This window comes from Salvelinus fontinalis, chromosome 38, assembly GCF_029448725.1.
Source record: "Salvelinus fontinalis isolate EN_2023a chromosome 38, ASM2944872v1, whole genome shotgun sequence".
Taxonomy (NCBI): domain Eukaryota; kingdom Metazoa; phylum Chordata; class Actinopteri; order Salmoniformes; family Salmonidae; genus Salvelinus; species Salvelinus fontinalis.
In genome coordinates this window covers 21,848,014-21,866,697 of record NC_074702.1, presented here as the reverse complement: position 1 = coordinate 21,866,697, position 18,684 = coordinate 21,848,014, and the positions used below count along the sequence as shown (strand labels likewise).

At 44.5% G+C, this 18,684-nt stretch overlaps 2 protein-coding genes across 14 annotated transcripts in view; both read right to left on the bottom strand.

Annotated features, from left to right (window-relative positions):
* Positions 1-443: 443 nt before the first annotated feature.
* LOC129837940 (elongator complex protein 6-like) lies at positions 444-4,617 on the bottom strand. Of its 2 annotated transcripts, XM_055904529.1 has the most exons (7): positions 3,694-4,373; positions 3,527-3,605; positions 3,060-3,130; positions 2,765-2,889; positions 2,246-2,444; positions 1,461-1,622; positions 444-1,325 (listed from the first exon to the last, which is right to left on the bottom strand). In XM_055904529.1, exons 1-7 carry the CDS (start codon positions 3,745-3,747, stop codon positions 1,203-1,205), a joined length of 813 nt encoding a protein of 270 aa, XP_055760504.1. In that variant the 5' UTR covers positions 3,748-4,373; the 3' UTR covers positions 444-1,202. The 2 variants fall into 2 exon arrangements, with proteins under 2 accessions (XP_055760504.1, XP_055760505.1); XM_055904530.1 differs by lacking the exons at positions 3,527-3,605; positions 3,694-4,373 and adding an exon at positions 4,525-4,617.
* An 11,735-nt stretch (positions 4,618-16,352) lies between these two features.
* The window catches only part of cspg5a (chondroitin sulfate proteoglycan 5a), a 36,116-nt gene continuing 33,784 nt past the window's right edge, over positions 16,353-18,684 (bottom strand). For 8 of the 12 annotated variants that reach the window (XM_055904962.1, XM_055904963.1, XM_055904964.1 and 5 more), the window contains one exon: positions 16,353-17,202. In XM_055904962.1, coding sequence (XP_055760937.1) covers positions 17,032-17,202 — 171 coding nt within the window. In that variant the 3' untranslated portion in view covers positions 16,353-17,031. Of the gene's footprint in view, positions 17,203-18,385; positions 18,488-18,684 lie in introns of all 12 variants that reach the window. The other 4 variants (XM_055904968.1, XM_055904972.1, XM_055904973.1 and 1 more) reach the window with 1 other exon arrangement.

Genomic DNA, 18,684 nt, shown 5'->3' with positions numbered 1-18,684 from the left:
GTCAATCTAGGTTCTACCCGTCTAACTTCGTTAGCTAGCTTAAAGATTATTATGGGCCGCTTTGCTAGCTAATCGAGTCAATTAGCTACCGAAGTTAACACACACCAAAATTAACTAGCTAGCTACTACGTTACACTTGACTTGCCTGGCTGAATAACTTTATCGTGTCTTCGTCGAGAGTGCTGGTCCTGCTATCCAGGAGCTATTCGTGTACGGTCTTAACCTCCTTATTATAGTAACTTAAACAGAACCATGTCACCACTGTGTATTTTCAGCAGCAGCGTGAATTGTCGACCTCTCACCCTTTACTTCATTCAAGACAGGAAAGCATGAGGATATAGCGACACGCCCTGGATATTATTGAAAACGTGTTTTACTACTGTAAACCACACAGTATTTTACCTTCATGACCAACAACGCCCAAAAAAACTCTTACACTGGTCTTAAATGTGCCGTTTATTGTTTTTGTTTTGTATAACACAAGTGCAACCTAGTCAGGTCAGTTCCCATGTCGCTTGAGAAATTACCTATTTACCCAGGCTTCCTATGTCAGCTTTGCAATGCATGTGCTGGGTTGGTTTTAAAGCGGAAATCCAATGTTCAATTCAATAAAACATCTCCAGTTCAAAACTGATCTCGACCTGTTTCATGATCATGGCCATCTTTGTAGCTGTGCCATTACATATATGACAGCATAGGCCACAGGTGTCAAACTCATTCCACGGAGGGCCGAGTGTCTGCGGGTTTTCGCTTCTCCCTTGTACTTGATTGATGAATTAACATCACTAATTAGTTAGGAACTCCCCACACCTGGTTGTCTAGGGCTTTATTGAAAGGAAAAACCAAAAACCTGCAGACACTAGGCCCTCCGTGGAATGAGTTTGACACCCCTGGCATAGGCAGCTCCATTGAGGCATCTCCATTTTGAAGTAGTCCATTTTCTTCTTCACAATTGACTGATCCCTTCTGATGACCCAGTTGGACATGATTCCAACAGAGTCACCTTCATCAGCCAATGAAGTTCTATGAGGTTGACTACTTTAAAATGGCGGAGGCCTAATAGCTGCACATGCTAATATAGCCTTTTGGCCACTAGAGGCCTCTATCATTCTCTATGGTTGAGCCCAGAGAGCCATGCGACTGAGAGGTGAGGAAATGGGGATCAACACTGGGAAGGGAGGTAGAAGGGATCCATTGAGGGCTTAAAGGACTGCACTGGACATCCCCCTGGCGAAAAAGGAAGCCCCCTTGTCATGGACCTTGTACTGGAAGAGTTTCTTCTGGGTCTGCTGCCTGTCACATTGTCCTCGCCAGCACACTTCCACCTGAAACACACGCACACAGTATGGTTCAGCTTAATGCGTTTAACAGTTTTCTACTGCATATAACACGCAATCTTTTTTTCCCACTCTCTCACACACACACACACACACACACACAGATAATGTAATCCATCTGACTTGTCCGTGGATGTCCCTGCAGTAGCCGGTGGGAAGACCCTGTACTTGGAGTGTGAGGCTGCACTGGTGTATAAGGCCCCTCAGGAGCCGATCTGAGCCTTCGTCATCACTCTCCTCCTCTTCATCTTCTGCCTCACATCGCACCAACATCACCATGCTGCCCTGCAGATCAAAAAGAAAAGGGATAGTAGATAGAGGAATGTGTGTGATTATTTGAACAGAGTCAGACAATGGAGAGACAGCGAGCTTGTGGTAGCGTGCGCCTCCCATGTCACACCGCTCATCCGCACACTCCACTAGCTTCCAGCCGAAGCTCGCATCCACTACAAAATCATGGTACTTGCCTACGGAGCAGCAAGAGGAACTGCCCATCTCTACTTTCAGGCTATGCTCAAACCCTACACCCCAACCCGAGCACTCCGTTCTGCCTCCTCTGGTCTCTTGGCCCTCTCACCCCTTTGGGAGAGCAACTCCCACTCAGCCCAGTCCAAGCTTTTCTCTGTCCTGGTACCCCAATGGTGGAACCAGCTTCCCCCTAGATCTAGGACAGCAGAGACCCTTCCCATCTTCCGAAAACATCTAAAACCCTACCTCTTCAAAGAGTCTCTTAAATCATCCCACAGCGCCCCACCCTTTCTACTTTGAGGAAAAATGTACTTACTATGACTGTGTAACGTGGTTGTCCCACCTAGCTATCTTAAGATAAATTCACTAACTAAGTTGCTCTGGATAAGAGCGTCCGCTAAATGACTAAAATGTAAATGTAAAATACTGTATTATCTGACCTGCAGCTCAGAGCAGACAGTGGCTCTGCAGTAATGACTGAAGTCCAGCGCTGCCCCAACACTGACCCCCAGACTCAGGACCACACTGAGGTCATCCACCAGGAGCACAGGGGTACCCCACTCCTCACCTCCACCCACTGCCCCCCTTACATTGTCCCGCACAAAGTCATATAGACCCCGCAGGCCAGAACTGGGATCTCTGTGGAGAGGTGGAAGGGGACAGGGAAAAAGATTGAGGGGGCGAGGGATGAGAGACAAAGAAAGAAAGGGGACATAGAGGGGGAGATAAATGAAGCAGGAAGAGATTTTCAGATTCATACTATCATTAACTGCATTGATTACATCAGAAAAAAGGTGTATGATTGTGTCAAACAATACAGGTTGGATTCCCAGAACCAGATAAAGTCTATGATATTGTAGGACCAAAAAGCACTTTCAATGGAGCTTCTGCACTGAATGAACATGCTTTTTAGTCCAGGAATAGGCTTAATCGAAGTCAACACTACAGACAGGTGGTACCTGAGGAAGTCCATTGTCCGGGTTCCTTTGCTGGCCTCCCCCTGAAGCAGTACCCCCAACGATTCCTTTAGTCCCTCTAAGAACACCAGCTGCCCTTTCTCCCTTGCCTGGGTCAAACTCACACCCTGATTAACATGGAACACAGTGAAAGAACCCATACAAAATGTAGTTAATACATCTCCACCAAGCAACAGCAAATCATACACAACTGTAAAGACACATTTACTTGCACAGTATGTATAAGAGTGGCTGGGAGAAAGTTTAACCCAGCGTTTTGGAAGATAAGTATACTCACCAACCGTTGACTGATTGCACTGTAGTGACTGAAGGACTGCACAAGACCCAGGAAACACACCTTACAGCCCGCTGTAAATCACACAAAACAATTCTGAGCACGTCTGGCCTCAACAGATTTTATTTTTGACCACTTATGAGAGTGCATCATAGTACACAACTTGGAATATTACTCCTGCTTATTATGAAGAAAAAATACATCTGTTTAACTTTGTAAAGTAAAGGTGTGTTTAGAATTATTTTTGTTGTATTAATGCTATTTAATCTCTCCTCAGACTAATATTATTCTGTTTGTCCTGTGGGTACCTTTGCCACTGTTCCACCCCTTGTGTATTGCGCTGTCATGGTGTATTTGTCCTCTATTACTGTCTTTCATTGTTTTTCACCTAACACTACAGTCAACATCAATAGAGGGCACGGTGTTACAGACAGTCAACTAGACATCAGTTCACTCACATAAATCCTCACCTCGTAAATAAAATGAGAGGAAATGGTGAATGAGGAAGGACGCGTCTGTATGTTTGTCAGACACTAAAATAAACTCTCCCTGCAAAAAAACACACATAAATCCACAAAGGTTAGGATTAGGCATATGGGTTTAAATTGGTTACGGTTAGAGGTGAGGTTAGGGTTACCGGCTTGAAGCTGTCGGGACTAGTATTGAGAATACTGTTGAGCTCTGCAAACATCTTGAGAAGGGATGAAGACTTATCTCATACGAATCTTTGGGATGTCTTCTGGTGAGTTGCTAGTTAGCTAGATAAATACTAACATCGATTGATATAAATTACTTTATTAATAGCTAGCTAGATATCTTAACCAATGTCTTTATATATGAAAGCTTAACACTCCCAGGAAAGTACATTTAGCTAGCTGCAGTAGTAGTGCAGACTGTCGAGGGAGGCTATGAAGTTGGCTAGATTGTTGACACGGTTTTTTTGCGTTATCCAGGACAAATCATAACAGCTCAAATTACCTTTTCGTCAATAATAACTAATACACTTGAATATGTTTAAAACAATTCCCTATTCATAGCTATTTCTTTTTCCGAATGTTTGTTGTGAAAAAGTAGCATGATACACGACCGTAGTTTCTACTGCACGAAGAGAGGGACAATCTGAGTATGTGAAAAGCGTTTCGACTTCTTCTTCGATGAGGTTTAACGGCGGTTGGCATCCAATAAATGTTGCATTACCGCCACCTTCTAGACTGGAGTACAACTCCCTTATACATTGCTTGAAAAAATAAATAAACAAATACCCTACCATCTAAAACTACACTCCCCCCCAAAATCTCCCTACTCCACTATTTAAATATATTTAGTCCTACCTCAGGCCAACAACCAAAGGATGGGACACCACCACGTAACACACCCTGTAACTCTTCTGATGTCAAGTCTCGCACACCCAAATACCTCACTGCAGCTGCCACCACAACCTCAATTTTCTGCGATTTACTTTCCATACCTGCAATACAGTTGATAACCATTGCTGTAAATGCAAAACATCCAATCTTACTGAAACATATATCACTTGTTGGCCTATCCCTCTGCACTGGTACAGATCAACACCTCACACCACTCCTCTCAGGATCCCTCCCTCTGTACTGGTACAGATCAACAACTCACACCACTCCTCTCAGGATCCCTCCCTCTGTACTGGTAAAGATCAACAACTCACACCACTCCTCTCAGGATCCCTTCCCCTTGACCCATATTCATTAACTTTCTTCACTGCCTCAGCATATGACAACTTCTGCACTACTGGAAACCTCAACCTGCCTCTCTCGCACGGGACATTTCTGATCAAATCAAATTTTATTTGTCACATACACATGGTTAGCAGATGTTAATGTGAGTGTAGCGAAATGCTTGTGCTTCTAGTTCCGACAATACAGTAATAACCAACGAGTAATCTAACCTAACAATTTCACAACAGCTACCTGGGATGAAGAATGTGTTTTTTAAAAATGTAGTGATACATCTTGTACATGTATGGCAGCAGCCACTCAATGTTAGTGGTGGCTGTTTAACAGTCTGATGGCCTTGAGATAGAAGCTGTTTTTCAGTCTCTCGGTCCCTGCTTTGATGCACCTGTACTGACCTCGCCTTTTGGATGATAGCGGGGTGAACAGGCAGTGGCTCGGGTGGTTGTTGTCCTTGATGATCTTTATGGCCTTCCTGTGACATCAGGTGGTGTAGGTGTCCTGGAGGGCAGGTAGTTTGCCCCCGGTGATGCGTTGTGCAGACTGCACTACCCTCTGGAGAGCCTTACGGTTGTGGGCGGAGCAGTTGCCGTACCAGGCGGTGATACAGCCCGACAGGATGCTCTCGATTGTGCATCTGTAAAAGTTTGTGAGTGCTTTTGGTGACAAGCTGAATTTCTTCAGCCTCCTGAGGTTGAAGAGGCGCTGTTGTGCCTTCTTCACCACGCTGTCTGTGTGGGTGGACCAATTCAGTTTGTCCGTGATGTGTATGCCGAGGAACTTAAAACTTTCTGCCCTCTCCACTACTGTCCCGTCGATGTGGATAGGGGGGTGCTCCCTCTGCTGTTTCCTGAAGTCCACGATCATCTCCTTTGTTTTGTTGACGTTGAGTTAGAGGTTATTTTCCTGACACCACACTCCAAGGGCCCTCACCTCCTCCCTGTAGGCCGTCTCGTCATTGTTGGTAATCAAGCCTACCACTGTAGTGTCGTCTGCAAACTTGATGATTGAGTTGGAGGCATGCATGGCCATGCAGTCGTGGGTGAACAGGGAGTACAGGAGAGGGCTCAGAATGCACCCTTGTGGGGCCCCAGTGTTGAGGATCAGCAACTGGGTACAGGAAGTCCAGTACCCAGTTGCGCAGGGCGGGGTCGAAACCCATGGTCTCGAGCTTGATGACGAGTTTGGAGGGTACTAGGGTGTTAAATGCTGAGCTGTAGTCGATGAACAGCATTCTCACATAGGTATTCCTCTTGTCCAGATGGGTTAGGGCAGTGTGCAGTGTGGTTGCGATTGCGTCGTCTGTGGACCTATTGGGGCGGTAAGCAAATTGGAGTGGGTCTAGGGTGTCCGGTAGGGTGGAGGTGATATGGTCCTTGACTAGTCTCTCAAAGCACTTCATGATGACGGAAGTGAGTGCTACGGGGTGGTAGTCGTTTAGCTCAGTTACCTTAGCCTTCTTGGGAACAGGAACAATGGTGGACCTCTTGAAGCATGTGGGAACAGCAGACTGAGATAAGGATTGATTGAATATGTCCGTAAACACACCAGCCAGCTGGTCTGTGCATGCTCTGAGGACGCGGCTGGGGATGCCGTCTGGGCCTGCAGCTTGGCGAGGGTTAACACGTTGAAATGTTTTACTCACGTCGGCTGCAGTGAAGAAGAGTCCACAGGTTTTGGTAGCGGGCCGTGTCAGTGGCACTGTATTGTCCTCAAAGCGAGCAAAGAAGTTATTTAGTCTGTCTGGGACACATACTTGTTGGCCTATCCCTCTGTACTGGTAAAGATCAACAACTCACACCACTCCTCTCAGGATCCCTCCCTCTGTACTGGTAAAGATCAACAACTCACACCACTCCTCTCAGGATCCCTTCCCCTTGACCCATATTCCTCTACTTTCTTCACTGCCTCAGCATATGACAACTTCCCCAGCCCCATGGGCACCCCTACAATTAACACATACCACTACTTTCCCCAATGCTACACATTCCTTTGTCTCATGCCCTTCTGCACACTTCTCACACCTAGGAACCACCGTCCTACACACTGCTGCCACATGCCCATAAGCTTGACACCTGTAACAACGTAATGTATTCGGCACAAAAACTCATACAGGATAACTTATCTATCCTAACATCACTTTGTCAGGCAAAGACTCAACATAAAAACTCAAAAGAACAGACAATGAATCTTCTCTTTCACCACTCACGCCACCCTGTCTGAGTTGTACCAAATGACGAGCATCGCAAACACCGGGAATCTTCCCCTTCAGTTGGTCAACTTTTATATTTACTGCTACCCCAGTAATCACTATTTTCAATGGCACCCTTTTTCTTGAGAGCAAAACAATTCAAATTTCTTGCCTCCATTCGTTTAACACAGAGCGCCTTCTCCTTCTGACCAGGAGTAACACAAACAATTATCACAAGACCACTTCTGGTTATCCTCACCGATTCCACAGCACCCAACTCTGTTTTCACCCACCCTGAAACCACAAATGGTAACGCCAAAAGGTAAGGACCCACTTTCTGCAAAAATGTCACTCCTACTGGACCAGATTCTTCTTTATCATGTCCATTGATGCCAGGCTCGGGTCCGAGCTGTTCGCTACACCTTCCACCTCACTTAACTCACCCTCATTCACTTCCATTTCCCCTACAGAACTCTCACTCGCACGGCTCACTCTGTTCACACTTGACATCAGTCCTCTTCAACACCCCATCTCTATTTTTATCACACTCTTCCTCCATTTCAAATTCAACCTTTCCTTTATTCATTTCTCTTCAACCTCTTCTTCCTCTTTTCCCCTCTATTCTTCATCAGAATACACCTTTCTGTGTCCCAATATTCCTCTTCCCCTGACTTTGTTTGCGGCCCGGTGGCATCCCGACGTAACTTCCTCTCATAATCCTGCTCACCTCGGAAACGTGTCTTCTCCGGGCGCCAACATTTTGAGAGCATGATCAGAGGCCACACCCCCAAACTTAACTCTGTTCTACTCTCGTCACGGTGGAAAACCTTCAGCTCTCCACTTCTTTAGTCTCTCTGAACGTTGGACCTAGTTCAACGCATTTCCGCTGTGTCAACATTTCACAAACAAATTTTTCACATCATGTTTTAAAATATATGTTGCTCTCATGGAATGTGATTCATTGAGCACTGCTCAATTATAGGTTATAGATATGAAGCGCTATTTGCATTTGAACATATCAAGGGAGGAATCACGGATGCATTTAATTGATGCATTTGCTCCATACACATGCTTGTTATTCTTCTTCTTCTATAAATTTCTATTGCCGGATGGCAACCGAGAGGTGCATACACCGCCACTGTACTGGAGTGTGACGCAGGTCACGGGCTCTCTATTAATCAATTCCTCTTCTCTAGCCCTGTGTTTCCGCCTACTGTTCTGGAGTGTGAATTCATTACACTTTGTGACACAAAAGAATAAGTGAAATTTACGTGGAAAAGGGAAGAAAAAATGCCCGACCAACTAACCTTACACCCATTTAAACATCAGCACTTTTCCACTGCTTGGGTCTATCTTATCCTACACCAGGCCGGCAGCTTCGGAGGACGGGCCACTATCGTTCAACACACCTTGTAACTCTTCTGCAGTAAAATCTCATACACCCAAGTACTTCTCTGCAGCTGCCACCACAACATCTATTTTCTGTGATTTACGTTCCATTTGTAAGGTACAGTTGATAGCCATGGCTACAAATGCTAAGAATCCAACCTTACTGAAGCACATGTTATTCCTATCACTCTCTATTGACTTCAGCCTACTTAAAGGGAGCCTCTTAGGATCCTTCTCCCTGGACCCATCTTCCTTTACTACCCTCTTCACTGCCTCAGCATATGACACCTTCTGTACTACTCTGATCCTGGCAACCTCAACCTGCCTTTCCATCACCAGACACTTCTGATCTCCAGCACCATGGGTACTCCTACCTACAGGTTACACACACACAACTTTTCCCACCGATGCTGCAACCTGATCTCAGAGCATTTCATTAGTATATGTTATGTTTCTTATGGTATGTATTAATTTGTGGATTTTATCACTCATTTCATATGATATGTTACGAATTACAATTTGTATTATATGTTACGAATTTGCAAAACGCACAATATGTTACAAATTTGCAAAACATACCTTATGTTATGATTTGCAAAAAAGTACGATATTTTATGAATTCTAGCTAGGTAGCTAACGTTAGCTAGCCTAGGGGTTATGGTTATGGTTATGGTTAAGTTTAGGAGTTAGGTTAGAGGGTTAGGGCAGGGGTGGGCAATTCCAGTCCTTGGGGGCCTAATTGGTGTCACAGTTTTTCCCCAGCCCCAGCTAACACACCTGACTCCAATAATCACCTAATCATGATCTTCAGTTTAGAATGCAATTTGATTAATCAGCTGTGTTTGATAGGGATGGAGAAAAAGTGTGACACCAATCAGGGACCTGAGGACTGGAGTTGCCCACCCCTGGGTTAAGGGAAGGGTTAGCTAAAAGGGTTAGGGTTAGGGGAGGGTTAGCTAACATGCTAACAAGTAGTTGCAAAGTAGCTAAAAAGTAGTAAGGAGTTGAAAAGTTGCTAAAATGCTAAGTTGTCCATGATGAGATTTGAACTCGCAACCTTTGGTTGCTAGACACACCTACCCATCCTCCCCTACCAACCACCCTACTTTAGTTTTTTCCTTAAGTAACTATCTGTCTTATGAAACCATACCAAACGTAACATATCATACTAATTTGAGTGTTACATATTTTCATTCACTATGTTATGTCTAGTCTATGAGACCAGGCTGCAACTACACATTCCTTTGTCTCATGCCCTCCTGCACACTTCTCACATCTAGGAATCTCCCTCCTACACACTGCTACAATATGACCATAAGTTTGGCACCTAAAACACTGTAATGGGTGTGGGGGGAAAAAGCGCTCATGGTGCTTGTTATTCTAACAACCACTAACAAGCCATACCTCTGGTTCGTTCAGCCATTCCTATGGGGGAAATTAATGCAGAAATAATGGGGTTTTGGGATAAACGCTGAAAATAAGGTCTGAGGTTAACACAGGTTTAGGAGATCTTATACGTTTTGTTCTATGAGATAATATCAGTCAGTAATGACCTTTATGAATTATGAAGCTTGTATGTGCTTTATGTGCTTCTTTAGATTACATGAATGCAAAAAAAATCACTAAAATTGAAATAAAAAAATATCTAAAAACTGATGAAGATTATCTCCAGTGGCGTGCAGTTTTATAAATAATTGCATGCTATTCTAACATTTTTCCATGAGGCTGAGAGAAAATGTTGCTGTTTTAAAGCTAATTTTCTGCAATTCTACACATATTGCCACATATGTCGCTGCATGTAGAAAATTCTAAGAAATGTTCAGTAATTGACACAAGCTGTCTCCAATCAATCAATGTCTGGTTGTGTGTTTGGCAGGGGGGTTCACCTGAGGAGTACACTACAAAGCAGCATCAATGAGTTAGCCAGCTAACTAAAGATAAACAACCAGAAATAACCACAGATTTTCTGGTTCATTAAGAAATGTAAACTTAGATATGTGTTTTTGGTTGTGGAGTCAACTACATCATGCCATTTCAAGCTTCTCTTTCTAAAAAATATAAAGTTATGTCAGAATATTGAGCTGAATATTGAGCTGAGCTTTGTAGTATACCCCTCTGAGCCAGGGGAGGCTGAGTTCTGTGAATCTTGATCGTATACGAAACCTATCATTTGAACTCACAAATGTAAGAAGCTTGTGGGAACGTCAGCATGGAAGATCCGCCCATTAAATTTTCATGTCATTTAAAAAAAAAAGACAACTGAGGAAAGTTTTGATCCATCGACCTCTGGGTTATGGGCCCAGTGTGCTTCCAGTGCGCCACTCTGCTACTAACCACCCAGATTGACCCAAACCCACAATCCATGGCTTTGAAGGAAAGTGCCATATACATTAGGCCACTGACACAAGTACAGACTGTATGAACTGAAAGAAGCAGGGAAACTGTGATCCCCAGCTCCATGTGCTTCCCATACCATATGTCTTCGTTCTGTGGTCCTGTGGTTGTGAATAGAAAAGTAATTTTTAGCTAGCCTCACAGAAACACACAAGACATAGTTCATGTTAACAGAGAAATTATTTTACTTTATTGTATAGAAACAATTATTTTGTTTTATATCATAAAAATATAAGTATTGAGAATAACTTCACAGTTATTACAGTGCATTCGAAAAGTATTCAGACCCCTTTACTTTTTCCACATTTTGTTACGTTACAGACTTATTCTAATATATATATATATATATATATATATATATATATATATATATATATATATATATATATATATATATATATCAATCTACACACAATACATCATAATGACAAAGCAAAAACAGTTTTTTATACATTTTTGGACACACAAAAAAACCTGAAAAAAACATTTACATAAGTATTCAGACCCTTTACTCAGTACTTTGTTGTAGCACCTTTTAGCAGTGATTACAGCCTCGAATCTTCTTGTGTATGATGCTACAAGCTTGTCACACCTGTATTTGGGGAGTTTTTCCCATTCTTCTCTGCAGATCCTCTCAAGCTCTGTCAGGTTGGATGGGGAGTGTAAATTCACAGCTATTTTCAGGTCTTTCCAGAGATGTTCAATCGGGTTCAAGTCAGGGCTCTGGCTGGGCCACTCAAGGACATTCAGAGACTTGTCCCAAAACCACTCCTGCATTGTCTTGGCTGTATGCTTAGGGTCGTTGTCCTGTTGGAAGGTAAACCTTCGCCCTCAGTCTGAGGTCCTGAGCACTCTGGAGCAGGTTTTCATCAAGAAGCTCTCTGTACTTTGCTCTGTTCATCTTTCCCTCGCTCCTGACTATTCTCCCAGTCCCTGTCACTGAAAAACTTCCCCACAGCATGATGCTGCCACCACCATGCTTCACCGTAGGGATGGTGCCAGGTTTCCTCAACACATGACGCTTGGCATTCAGGCCAAATAGTTCAATCTTGGTTTCATCAGACCAGAGAATCTTGTTTCTCATGGTCTGAGAGTCCTTTAGGTGACTTTTGGCAAACTCCAAGCGAGTTGTCATGTGCCTTTTACTGAGGAGTGGCTTCCGTCTGGCCACTCTACCATAAAGGCCTGATTGGTGGAGTGCTGCAGAAATGGTTGTACTTCTGGAAGGTTCTCCCATCTCCACAGAGGAACTCTGGAGCTCTGTCAGAGTGACCATCGGGTTCTTGGTCACCTCCCTGACCAAGGTCCTTCTCGCCCGATTGCTCAGTTTGGCCGGGCGGCCAGCTCTAGGAAGAGTCTTGGTGGTTCCAAACGTCTTCCATTTAAGAATGATGGAGGCCGCAGTCTTCTTGGGGACCTTTAATGCTGCAGACATTTTTTGGTACCCTTCCCCAGATCTGTGCCTCTACACAATCCTGTCTCGGAGCTCTATGGACAATTCCTTTGACCTCATGGCTTGGTTTTTGGATGATCAATGGATCAGGATGCACCTGAGTCTCATAGCAAAGGGTCTGAATACGTATGTAAATAAGGTATTTCTGTTTTTTTATTTGTAATAAATTTGCAAACATTTCTAAAAACCTGTTTTCGCTTTGTCATTATGGGGTATTGTGTGCAGATTGATGAGGAAAAAAAACTTGTATCTGTTTTTGAATAAGGCTGTAACATAGCAAAATGTGGAAAAAGTAAAGGGGTCTGAATACTTTCTGAATGCACTGTATGTGGTCAGTATATCCATGGTGAAATAAGATAGTTTTTGTCCTTTTAGAATATCCAATGGTAGCTGCTCGAGCGACTGTTTGTTTTAAAATCTAGTATCCTCAATGTGCCTGAGACTTTACACTTGAGTTGTGTCACATTCATTTGCCAGTATTCAAGTTTGTAGTGCATTTACAGCCACTGTTATGTAACTAACTATAGTATTCACCAGATGATGTGAGGTAGTTTGAAATCACGGCGACCAGTAACCTTAATGGTCTGAAATAGCTTAGTCTCCCAGATCAGTGTAATAGATGAAGGAGAAGAGAAAAGAAGAGAAAGCCATTTTAGACTATTGAAATACAGACCAAGATTTTTGATTAATATTTCAGCTGCACAGTCATGGAAGAATCCACCTTTTATATTTTGCAACTCGCCAAAAACCCACTGACGATGGATAAAAAGTTCAGTATGACTCTGTCCATATGAATATATTTCATTGTTTGTCAGTACAGTCTTTCAGTCTCCAGTTCCAGTACATTGCAACACTCTGTTTCAGTATGTATACTGTACGGCAGTATACTCCTGTACAGTGATAGATAGAGGTGTGGCGATGTTTGACCCAGAGCTTAGGGAGTGCACAGGCTGTCCGTGGTCGTACCCTATAACCCTTGGCGTCTATGGTCGGTAAGGACCGTGTACTAAGGTAGCTGTACATAGGACAGGGGTGTTAAGGGGGTACATGTCATCCTCCCACCTCAGTACCTTCCCCCTGGGCCTGGCCCCTATCCGGTTGACAACAGATGCTTTGGACAGGGCTTTGGGCACCTTGTAGAGGTACACGCAATAGTGGATCAGGGGACTGCAGGGGGGCCTTGGCTTGGCATTTATGGGACGGTAGAGCTCCATCTCGATGGCCACCGCGCACACACACACGCACGCACGCACGCACGCACGCACGCACGCACGCACGCACGCACGCACGCACGCACGCACGCACACACACACACACACACACACACACACACACACACACACACCAGCTCATAGACACACATCTGTGTGGTTACTTCTAACTTAAACGGTTTCCTACAGAATTGAAACACCAACATAAAGTGCCTTAATAGGGCGTTGAGCCACCACAAACCAGAACAGCTTCAATGCACCTTGGTATAGATTCCACAAATGTCTGGAACTCTATTGGAGGGATGCGACAGCATTCTTCCACAAGAAATTCCATAAGTTTATGTTTTATTGATGGTGGTGGAAAACACAGTCTCAGGCGCCGCTCCAGAATCTCCCATATTGGGTTATAAACATAACGCTAAGCATGATGGGATGTGGATTTCTTAATTAACTCAGGAACCACACCTGTGTGGAAGCACCTGCTTTCAATTTACTTTGCATCGCCCATTTACTCAAGTATTTCTTGTATTTTGCCAGTTACCTGTACCATCCAGCTCTTTACATATAACCTTTCCTTCTACCCACAACCTTCCTTGCAGCCATACATTGATCTACACAGGATAACACATCAGAGAAAGGCCAAACTCTGTGGTGTGAAGAAATGTATATTTTTTCCCACTCTCCTTTCGTTGGGGAAAGTGAGAGTAGGATTTGACCTCAGTGTGGTAACGTATGGGCACCTTTCCATCAGAAAGGCTTCTCTGATGATCGTCTGCATTCCAGACACCCTCATTAATAAACCAGAGTAATGCCAAAATGGTTCAATCAGACATAACTCACCCACCCCCTGCCTTTTAGTTTGAACACTTGCTTCCCAGCTGCTCTATGAGCTTTTCTGCAAGTCTGTGTGTTTGTGTATACTTTGACTCTGTGCAATTTTGTGTGCTTCGTGTGTGTATGTGTGCGCTCGTGACTGTGCGTGCGGGCATGTATGTTTGTCTGTGTGTATATGTGTTTGCGTTGGCCAATCCTGAGGCTCCCTGTGGAATGCACACACCATCGTTCCACCACATCCTCAGCCAATGGCAGTGTGCGGATGAATCCAACATCCCAGCAGGCTTAGGGAGGCAGAGAAAAATCTTGACACGTCCTCTTTGTGCCCTCTCTTCCCCCCTTCCCCCTCTCTCCCTACCTGAAGTGTGCCCTTCCTCTCTCCTCTCCAGATAAATGATTTGGTAAAGGTGAGCAGGAGTGCATTCATCGTCAGAACGTTGTAAAAATGCTATAAGAACACAAAGTGGTGTTAATGTCAGCTAGAGAGAGAGAGGGAGTATTGTAAGGGGGTTATGTGGAATCAGTGTATTTAACGTCAACAATTCATGTTTCCCAGATAAACATTAAATCTGAATAATGCATTCTTGATTTTATATATCTATTATACATCATCTGTTGAGTCTCAGTACAACGCGACACAGTCTGGCTGTTCTAATCGTGTGTGTGTACGTGTGTGTAGTCGTGTGTGTGTGTGTGTGAGAGAGAGAGAGAGAGAGAGAAAGAAAGGAATGGTGAGGTCATTGAGTTGGTCCTCTCAAGCTTGGACCAAAGCGACAGAATTGGTTTCCATGGCAACGGTGCCCCCTCTGTCTGAGGCTGCATTTGTAAAGACCCTCCAGCAACAGGGAGGAGAGGAGCGATAGGATAGAGGAGAGAGAGATAGAGGAGAGAGAGGACTGGGGGAACGATGTGAAACATTTTCTGGAGAGAGAGGGGAATAAGCCAGACAGAGAGGGGGAGAGGTTGATGCCAGAAAAAGAGATATAAAAATAACAAAAGGGAACAAAAGGGAAAGAGGGAGGGGGGTGGGGGGCTGTATAAAAATGCATTTAGAAAGAGCGAGTGGGTTTTAGAGGAATAGAGATAGACATCTATCTCAGTGCCCAGCTCTCTCAACCACACCATCACCTCTTGTCCTGTGGTGTGATGGACACTGTGCTCTCTCTTCCCAGAGACAAGCCTGAACACACACACACGCACGCATGCATACACACACACCCACACACACATGCACACAGAAACACACACAAACAGTCAAACCCAGAGTGGCCCCCTGGGAAGGGAGGCTTTCTGGTTGACTCCTCAAGTGTCATTGGTGTTGATTGGAGATAAAGCAGAAATTAAAGAGATGAGGGTAGAAACATAACAGATTCATTGGAGAGTTCTTCGGTCTGCTAAAATGCCAAATAACAATCCCTAATGTAACGGACGTCAGGCTGTTACTTAACAAGTACCACTTTCTCCTGATTGGTCTAACACCAAGGCTCGAACCCAGGCACAATTGAGGAGCAAGTTGCTGAGCTCATGCAGGTTGATTGATTTTATATTCTCTGTCCATCCCAAGGACACACAAACGTTTCAGCTTTACACCCTCTTCAGTGTGTGTATGTGTGTGTTTGTGCAAAGCGTTAACATTTTGTCTGAGAAAGGTGCAAAGCCAAAAGGTCTTCTCATTTGAACCATGGCTGCTATGTGTTCTCTTACATTACAGAGACTGAGGGAGAGATAGAGAGAATGTGTTAAGTGCTGTTGTAGCTGCTTGCCTGCTGTTCATTCCCATAGCCAAACTTTTCCTCTGTAGTGGTTTGAATATTCTCTGTCCCTATTGATGGGAAAGGGGTCCTCCATCCCCAATCCACTCAACCAAAGGTCCCGCAGACTGAGAAGGTGTGTGTGTGTGTGTGTGTGTGTGTGTGTGTGTGTGTGTGTGTGTGTGTGTGTGTGTGTGTGTGTGTGTGTGTGTGTGTGTGTGTGTGTGTGTGTGTGTGTGTGTGTGTGTGTGTGTGTGTGTGTGTGTGTGTGTGTGCAACCTAAGGAGCTACCAAGATGTAGTAAGCCATGCAAGAGTTTGAGAGGGAAAGGCACAGTATTGTTCAGGAAAACACAGGGACAAAGGTGTCATGTTAAAAAGGTTTATTTCAACAACTCAGATTTTGTTCTGTTTTGAAGTCTGTATTCCCAAAAAAGTACAAAATAAAACAAGTACATCAAAGGATTAGAAATCACATCAATGAAAACGAAGACACAGTGTGTTGTTTCTTTTATATCAATCCAAGCATTTTTTTCATATATTTATACATACTCACTTAATTAGTCAGACAAACATCGAAACCTCTCAGTAACTTTTATATTTTTTACAATGTTTAACTTCTTTTTTTAAACTCCATATGATTTTTTTCTTTTTACAAAATACACCAATGCAGGCAGGGGAATATGAGTGTAAATGTGAGTGTGTGTATGTACATATATGTGTGTGTTTGTGTGTTCTGGTGTGTCGGTTTGTGTGTTCTAGTGTGTGTATGTGCGTGCGGGCAGGGGGTAAGGGGGAGCAGAGTGACAGCGACGAAGGGGCAGGGCAGCGAGGCAGGGGGGCGTGATTGGGCGTAAGGGGTCGCTATAGGCGGTGGCAGGTCAGGGGGAGTTTCAGCTGGGGTGGTGTGTTTTTTTTTTTCAGCGGCGTGGGCCGCTTGGTGGCAGTGTTGCCGTGTTGTAGACGGTGGTTGGCTGGTGGTAGCAGTTGTAGGCGTGGTGGCTGGGATAGAGAGCAGGACTGGAGCCCTCATCCCGACCCAGGCTTCTACATCATGTTGTTCTGCAGTGAGTTTACCTCAGAGGAGTTCTCCTCGCCCAGTACCTTGTGGTTCTCGTGTTTGGGGGTCAGGGAGTTGTGGATGTTCAGGGAGTCGTCCTCCTTGGGCACCGGGGCCTTCACGGGGTCCTCCAGCTTGTTCTGGGCATTAGGATCATCCTGCCAGGGACGGACGGACAGATGGACGGAGGGAGGAGAAAACACTGTTAGGCCCACCCAGTCAGACCGCCCAAAACTGTTATAAACCAAACCCTCCCTCTAGTCTACTACGTGGTCTTTTGTTGCATCCTGTTATTGGGACTGTCACAGCATCGGCCAATAGATGGCCTTCAACCAATCAATTTATAGCCCCTTATAGACAGACCACTGCTATTGTATATTGTCATTCCCTTAAAGAGATGACAATATCTGAAATACCATCCTAATATCTCCAAATATTAGAGCCTCTAACTCCACCTCTTCCCACCCCTCTCCCCTCCATCCCTCTCTTTAATCCGATTTAATATATTGTTTGGATATAAATATCCCAAAATCCCATATTATCCTCACACTACCTGACTAGCCGTCAACGTAAGAGAGCTGTGAGGAAGCTAACCGTTTAAAAAAGACCCATTGTACAGTGGCCGTGGCTACCCAATTGTTTCAACATCATGCTTGCTTTGCACATTTTTTTGGTTGAAGGGACATAGAGGTGATTGGAGAGCTGTATGAGCAACTCCCTCCCACCCAGCATAACCCACCAACAAGCACCCCATCCAGGCCAACCGGGAAGCGCATGCACATCCACATGCAAGACCCCAGAGAATCCAGAATCCCTCCCCCATCACTCATCCAGCCCCCTTCACCTCGCTACTGTCCCAATTAAAACACAATGAGCCGTGTCCTCATTGGCATTAAACACATTGTCTGTGGAACCACCTTCATACATACCTACAGTACAGCTGGAGCTGGAAAAACAATGCATTAGGAGACAACTCTGTTTCACTTCAATTCATCCTTTTGGCTGCATTTAATTAAGGTCAAGAACAAGAATGGATTGGCATTCATTTGAACCTGATTTTCCTAGCCTGTTATCCTTATTAATATTGCATAGCTTCATCGACCCTGCTGTGTTGAGGTAGAAGTGTCTGTCTGTGCTCAGGCTGACTGACAGACACACACATGCATACACACATACAAACACACACGCATATACACACATGTGCACGCACACACACACACACACGCAAGCACACACGCACGCACGCACACACACTGCAGACCCTGAGGGCTGTGCCATTACGAAACAGAGCTGAATGCTTGTTATTCAATGGCACACAAAAGGGATGGCGAGAGCATTTACCCATTGGCTGATGGCCTAGATAGTAACTTCGGGCAGGACGTGGGGATACGTCACTTCCATGGTTACAGGATAGGGGCCATCTTTCCTTCCGTCAGCGTGAAACTGGAAAATGTGTTTGTTTGTTTGCTGTTGTTTTTCATTGTATTGGGGAACGAGGGTGAGAGGGACTTTGCGGGGAGTTTTTGGAACAGAGATATACGGGGTGTTGAGATGAAGATGAAACATGGACAGATCTTTGTATCCTTCCTGCTTTGTGTGTGTGTGTGTGTGTGTGTGTGTGTGTGTGTGTGTGTGTGTGT